This window comes from Montipora foliosa, chromosome 13 (assembly GCF_036669935.1).
Source record: "Montipora foliosa isolate CH-2021 chromosome 13, ASM3666993v2, whole genome shotgun sequence".
Lineage (NCBI taxonomy): Eukaryota > Metazoa > Cnidaria > Anthozoa > Scleractinia > Acroporidae > Montipora > Montipora foliosa.
Window position 1 is genome coordinate 15,546,489 of NC_090881.1, and position 7,500 is coordinate 15,553,988.

The window sequence follows — 7,500 nt, forward strand, 5'->3', positions numbered from 1 at the left end:
GGGCAGGTTAGCGAAATTAGCACAAAGGATCATATTTATAATTTATCAGAACTGGCCTTTAGGCTCCTCCGACGAAGCATATAGGCAAACGAATTATCGTAGTATCTGACTAAAAATTATGGGAATGCAAAATGTTGTAAACAGGGCTATATCAGTACACCCCCAGTGAACGAGGATAAACTCACTTGAAGCGATAAGGTGAGAGGACCAAGGGCATTTCCTTAAGTCTTCTTACAACATGACGCGGAAAATACTATGCAAACGATTCACATAATCGTAACCAGCCCACATTCTAATATCGCAGACACCATTCCTTTACGACCCCGTATCCCCTCCACACCAAGGCTTTTTTGTAGTTTCGTTGAAACCTTCTGCATTGGTCCCCTTTCACTTCTGTGTGGTCTGTGACTTTTGAGTGCAATCGAATCAAGGAAAACCCCGACAATTTTTTTACGTTTCTGTATGACATACTTACTGAAATAAATAAATTCCTGAAATATGAAATTCGCATTGAAATAGAACTCGCGAAATGCAATTTGTACCTTCGCGATTCAAGCTCAAGAGTAAACTGGACTATCTCCTTGAATAATAAAAAAAATATTCCAGTAGCCATTTTTGTAAACATTAATTTGGCATCTGCGCCGTAATTGGAGAGCACTACATTCGTTTCACTGAAAACACTCCTGAAGGTACACGGTAACCTTTATTTGATTAATAGCCGCTTCTAATGGTGATCTTGGCTCTTTGGTCTTTGTTTCCTACCCATCAGATGTATTAAGCCTTGGAATATTAATACGCTACGTATAACAATTAAATCTTTCGCTATTTATTGTCGTCAAAACTCTCGGATAATCCAAGACCGAAAGTTAACGTAAGCTTTAACTTAAATACGTTTTTTTTTAAGCCTATCATTGACGCCATAATAACTTAACTTCGATGAAAAGGAATTGCAATAAAGCGATAAACAATAAAAGTTTCTTATCAAGGGCAAAGCACACGCGTAAATATTTTGAAGCTTATTGCACTTCCATGGCTGATTATGATTACAAGACGCGTATTCATTTGTGAAATTCGCTTAATGGCTTACCTGATTCATGAAAGACAGAAAGAAGCACATAGAAAACACACCATCCGGTCATCTTACTTGCAGACCTCTTTCAGCAAAGCGAAATGATGCAGACTGTCGAGGTCTGGTTATGCTGAGAGCGAAACTTCATACTGTATATTCCTCAACCATTGAAAGACTGTTAATTTGACCTTTTTAATCCACGTGCAGCCTGGTGTCACGCAATAAAATGAATCGACCTGAAAATTATTCGGGATAAACAACTCGAAAATAGGTGGACAATTAAAACGATTAAACAGATCGTTTGTGGTAGGTTTTGCTTGATTCACTTATTGGTAATACTATACAGAAAATGAACATGAAGAGAACAGATTTTAAATTAAATTCTCAATGGGTTGAATTTGCAGAAACATGAAACAAGAGTCGGTGAAAGAAGTTGAAAGTGACTTTGATTGTTTGTTGATTTGATGACAAAATTATTTCAAGCTGTTCATGGGACGGGACAAACGCAAACAAACAAAACAAAACAAAAAAACAAAACAAAGCAAACAAACAAAAAACACACCCAAAAAAAAAAGGATATGCATGGAAGGTTCGTTCCACGCTCTCGACAAAATAGATTAAATCCTAATTTTAGGTAACGTGTGGCTTCGATTTTGAGCGCGCTGCCTGCTTTAGGATTAAACCGCTTGCTTACGGCCCCTCGGGAATCCCAGAAACATCACAATACTTCATCAAGCATTTCCTGCACAGATGAGATGACTTATTGGCAGGGAACCTACACAGGGTTTTGGGGAAGCTAACATCCGATCTTAACTCAAGCAATCTTTTAACAGAATTCATTTCAACTCGTAAACGTAAGAAAGGCCGGAAGAACTGTTGAAGCAATGTCACTAAATCTATTAAAAGAAATAACATGTTCAAATTCACTTATGTAAACATTAAACTATTTGTTTTTAAACTTAAAGGCCCACCGGAGCAAGGATGGCACAGTCGGTTAGTGTGCGGCGTTGGTGCAAGAGGTCCTGAGTTCGATTTCCCGGATCTCGCATCCTTGTTTCGACTCCTTTCCTTTCCGTGTAGCTACGTAGCTTTAAATACCCGTAAAACGGAGCCCTGATGGAGTGGGGGGAGTAAAATGAGCGCACCGTCGACCTCAGGTTTGTCAGTGATTAAAAGCTACTGTTACGAGTTATCGACGTTAAATAAGGTCTACTTTACCTTGACCGTTTATTTTGTTATGGAAATTCGGATTGCTTATCGTAGCAATCTCAGTGATTAGATGATTTCAGCTTCAGGCGGGATTTTATATTTATGAAAATTGCTCCACAGCAGGCAATGCATGTAGGGTGAATGTGGGCCTTTAAGCCACGAGTACGATTTATTAAGCAAATTCTTGAATGTGATAGCTTAGCTTGGTTCTCTTATACCTAGAGGAAAAGCATCTACAATCTACTGTATCGAATGTAAATAATCTATAAAGCATTTCTTAAACCAACAACCTATATAGTTTATCTATTACTTAAAAAAAAAAAATTACCTGAGTTCAGAATTTCTGAATTTCCCTATGTTCATTTTTTTTTTCTGTGATCGCTTGCCTAATCAGCAACTAAGAAAGTGATTGGCTGTATAATCCTTATTCTTTAATAGTACAACCATAAACCGCTTTCATAAATGGCATCCAATTTAATTTCTATTGTATTTATGTCAATTGAACCTACTGGCCTCATTTTGGTTAACATATTCTTTTGAATTTTGCGCATCGCAGCGAGGCTAGATATGCTAATTAGCATTGCATTTTTTTTTTTTTAATTGAGCCTACATTATGAAAAAGGTCTATATTAAGCTCTTTTACTTTTACTTCATCTACTCGGTGGTCCGATCAGTGACATTGGCATACATTCTTGTGTCGTAGTGACCGAGGTTTACATTCGTCTGCAAAAGATGAAAAATATTGATTGTCTTAAGGACGGTGCCTACTAGTTAAAGATATTTTTGCCCCGGTGTGTGATTATGCAGGAAATGTAGATCTTAACAAGTGTTATTGAAATCCAAAAAGAAAATTGGGGGTAACCACGCATTTTTCAAAGATAATTCATGAATAATATTTGTAAAAAGCTTTAAAATACAACGCAATGTATGGCGTTCTTTTTCAAATTGAAGCATAATTATCTCTCAAAAATGCATGGTTACCCCCAATTTTTTCGGGGGGATACCAAGAGTACTTACCAAGATCTACTTTCTTTGGATAGTTTTAAACCGCGCAAAAATATCCCTGTATTAGTAAGCATCACCGATAGGAAATCCGAGTATCTCGAGATGCGCAGAACGTATGCGCACTAACAATAGTAGGCACCGTCCTTAAGTTTACTTGATTATTTGAGCCAACCACCTTATACCATAGTAAATTTAAACTATTTCGAATACTCAAGAAAGCAAAGAAAGAGCGAATACAGGAAGACAGGCTAGGTTCTTCGGCGCATGTTGGTTTAATGACGTGTGCTTGCGCACAAGTACGTCAGGAACAAACTACTTCATTAAGCCCCCAAATCCTCCCTTTATTTCTTCACCTTGTGATTCCTCTCCATATCTTTCACTGTTCTCCTCAGCAATCTTCCCAACACTTCACCATGATTTCATACCTAAATTTAAAGAGTTTTCACCTCACTTTTTGGAGGGAATTTAGCAGTACTCGTTTCCTTATTATGGACTGGTTATTTAATAGTAATACATGAAGCAGCAGTTAACCTAGCAATCTTTGTGGCTTTCTTAATTGGTGTTGATAGAAGAATCCCCCTTACAAGAAGGGGTTTCCCTCCACCAACTAAAACATTCACTAATTAGGGGGTAGTTTGAGGGGAATATTGTGTGTGTGAATGGTGAGTTGAGGAAAAATCATAGACTAAAGTTCGGGTTAGTCGGTAAAATGAGGGGGAGAAAATTGCAAAGCAAACTCTCAACCCCAACATAAGGTTAACAAATGAAACAAACTCTGTGTGAAATTAAAAACTTCAATGTCATTATCAGGCAGATATTACCTTATGCGCATGCTCAGTACGGAAACTCGTACTCGTAATCATCCTCGTCCTAGTACTACAATTCAGAAGAAAAAAAAAGTTATATACAGTTTTCTATACACATTATTTGTATCCTTCTTGAATTTTATCGGCAATGATCCCGGTGTTTGTGTCCGGGTATGGCGATCCACCAGTGGGTTTAAATTCCATCCTCGAAAATTGTGAAATTTGCATAGTAATCGATATTGATAGTAGAAATACTTCCGCTTATACATATGCACATTTCTGCCACTGGACCAACTATTTAAAATGAAGCTTACCAACTGTCAGGATTTCATAGAGAAGGGTACGATAACTCCAACTACAAAAAAGGAGTGAAACAAATAAAAAGTAGAAAATGAGAGGGGAAGTAAATAAAAGAGCGTTTCTCTTAAGCCCGCCGCATACAATAAGGAATTTGCCTAGTGGGGCGAAAATCATGTTTGATTTTAACCTCACGACCCCGCGAGGCGAATTTCTCACTAAAGTTTCCCCGCACACGTGAAGAAACGGCTGAGCAAATCTCCTCGCGAGGCACTTTGCTCAACTCTTTCCTCACCGTGTGCGGCAGGCTTTAGGTCGGCTGCAAAATGGAACGTTAATGGACAACAATCAATCAATCAATTCTAAAAGGAAACGGAATTTGATTTTGGACTGAAAGCTATGCACTCACATATTACTTTGTGTCGTGTATACTCCGTAAAGTAAGGCCTCATATGCAGTCCACTTAACAGGTAATCGACTCTTTTCAAAGTTGTAGAAGATTACGATATAAAGACTCAAGGAAAGTTCAGAAAAAGTAGTTGAGGCATACCTGAAACGAAAGGACGATATTTTTCGTTCTCCGACGGAATAAGGCAAATCACTGTGTTTTGAGATCGCCACGTTTGTGCCCGTTTGTCTTGTGGTGGCTCCACTTGTGGCTTCAATGAAAAACAAAGCCCGGACAAAGTCGCCTGATTGACAAGTCAAGGCTTAACAGCAACCATTTATATATAGCTTTAGCCAAGCATAACAGCGGAGCTCCCTGGTTATTAGGGAGCTTAAGCACGCGGCGCGTTTTTGAGACGCGGACGGCAACCGGTTGCCGTCCGCGTCTCAAAAACGCGCCTGCTTTTAAGCTCTCTATTTATTCTTACTGCTTGTGAAAGTGAAATTTACTTTGCAATTCACCAGTTTGGCAATAATTCTTGCTTGAACCGCATGAGTTTTAAAAGAAAACGAGCGAAATGGAAAAGAAAAAAAAAGGCCATTTCAGAGTCAACTGTCAACTGCCATAAAGTTCACGGTCAAAGAATAGTTTTACTGATGTAGTTTATTCCACTTTATCTCTGAAAACAAGATCATTCACATGGCATGGCAATTTTTTCTATTGTGTCAAAATGGCGTCTTATGAACGTAATTTGTCACCGATGATATTAATCACTGATCAAATGGTATACTCTTTAGATTAGGGAATAATTTCACTCGCGTTTTGTACAAAATCAAGTGATTTCCCGGGGAGGTTGGACGGGGGCGGTGCTGATGTGAATAGGCCAAACCGCTAACTTACAACTGGGAAAAGATCACTTCATTATCAATCCTTTAACCACAAATGGATTGGGACTTAAGCCGTACAAAAGCTACAGTGTCTTGGTTCGCCTATAAGAAGGTCCCCCTCTGCCTACAGCCGAGATTTTAAAAGAATTATTAATTAAGGTAAGCAACACAACGTGACCGAAAGATGAAGACCCAGGCTAGCCAGCCGAAATCGAGAATTCAATGATAATTCCGCAATCGCAATGGGTTGTCACCTGAAACAGCCAGTTGTTCGCTGCCCTGCCTGACAAATACCCAAAACACTCGGTGGATTTCAGCAGCAACAACTGTGCTGTTTTATGGTGGTCCCCGTATTGTATTGTTCATGCAGAAATATCATGTTTATTCAAAATAACCCCTTATGTACGAGTGGCTACAATTTTGCGAAACAATAAATGCAGGGCAAAGCATACGAATGCTTTTCGTGATATACATGTAGGATCTGCGATAAATATTATCATCAAACGATATGGAAATTCTGTCCTTTTGTCATGTTACATTATAAGAGAAAACGCTATTACACAATCTATTCACTTATTTATTTATTTATGTATTATTTATTTATTTAAGGATTTGTGCAAACAGTACTGGTGCAAGAACAATAGGACATAAGTCCCCTCCTAGGTTTAAGCACCAACCCAACCCTCTCCTAAAATTTTAACTTAATAATATAAATAAACTAAATAGGCTGCTTAACAGTGCACGCAGTAAGGGTATTTACCCGGCGACCTTTAGGACAAATTATTTTAAAGGTACGAAAGTTGTCACCATGAAAAACGTTGAAAAGTCTCTTGAAATAAAACGATTTAAGTTCACGCTTAAAAGAGTCAATAGACTCAGCCTGCCTAACATCATTCGGTATATTATTCCACAAATTTGCTATTCTAACTTAAACGCCATTGAACAAATAGCAATGGGTTTTTATGAAGGGATTGACGTTTTTCCTGAATAAGGGCAACGCCTTTCAAACTTTCTCACTTTTCAGCGGAACTAGTACTGTAGCAACGCTTAAGAATTGAATTAGGTAAAAGTGATCTTCAGTGTTATGCATGTGAAATCTATTCTCGCATTACTTCATTGGAAAGTTCCCTTGGCTCGGAGTTGGTTAAGGATTCGCAGCAGCTACAAATTCGTCAGGCTTTCCCAGTATCTGATATATATATATATATATATATATATATATATATATATATATATATATATATATATATATATATATGTATATATAGTGAGTAAAAAGGAAGCGAGGAGGGACAACTTTTGACATTAAAAAGTTAAAAAATTAAAAATTTACTAAAACGTTTCGGTCAAAGACCTTCTTCAGTTATGACAACTTTTGAATAAAAACGAAACTTAGATAAGATTTAGGCGCTAACAATTACACAATACCAAGTGACAGCTGTCAATTGTGTAATTGTTATATATATATATATATATATATATATATAGTTCAATGAATGGGACTAGTCGTTTGACATTTGCCTACAGGCCTGTTTCGTGGAAGCTTTGGCTTCCACTCTTCAGGGCTTTTTAATTAAATTGTGTGTTGCCTGCAGTATTTATAAATGGTCATCTTTCCACATACGTGCGTACAAAAAATTCACGAGGTCATTAGTGTAAGTGTCCTCAAACTCGCTATCACAAGCATTCACAAGATCTCTATCATAAGCATTTACAAGATCGTTCGTGCGTAGCGTAACTTAAATGCTTGTTATCACACTATCCGTTATTTATAAGAAATTTTCTTGCGTGCTATCCGTTCTTTATAAGAAATTTTCTTGCGTGCCTACATGTGCTAAT

At 37.7% G+C, this 7,500-nt stretch overlaps 1 protein-coding gene and 1 long non-coding RNA gene across 3 annotated transcripts in view; both read right to left on the reverse strand.

Moving 5' to 3' along the window:
* LOC137982560 (tyrosine-protein kinase receptor Tie-1-like) overlaps positions 1-1,367 on the reverse strand; it is a 44,949-nt gene extending 43,582 nt beyond the window's left edge. The window contains exon 1 of one of the 2 annotated variants that reach the window (XM_068829673.1): positions 1,088-1,367. In XM_068829673.1, coding sequence (XP_068685774.1) covers positions 1,088-1,139 — 52 coding nt within the window. In that variant the 5' untranslated portion in view covers positions 1,140-1,367. The remainder of the gene's footprint in view (positions 1-1,087) is intronic. The other variant, XM_068829674.1, reaches the window with a different exon arrangement.
* Positions 1,368-2,516: 1,149 nt separating this feature from the next.
* Positions 2,517-7,500, reverse strand: part of LOC137983801 (uncharacterized) — a 6,824-nt gene continuing 1,840 nt past the window's right edge. The window contains exons 2-6 of the long non-coding RNA XR_011119016.1: positions 4,937-5,045; positions 4,404-4,444; positions 4,105-4,159; positions 3,637-3,708; positions 2,517-3,001 (exon numbers count right to left, since the gene is read on the reverse strand). This is a non-coding gene — a long non-coding RNA (uncharacterized lncRNA). The remainder of the gene's footprint in view (positions 3,002-3,636; positions 3,709-4,104; positions 4,160-4,403; positions 4,445-4,936; positions 5,046-7,500) is intronic.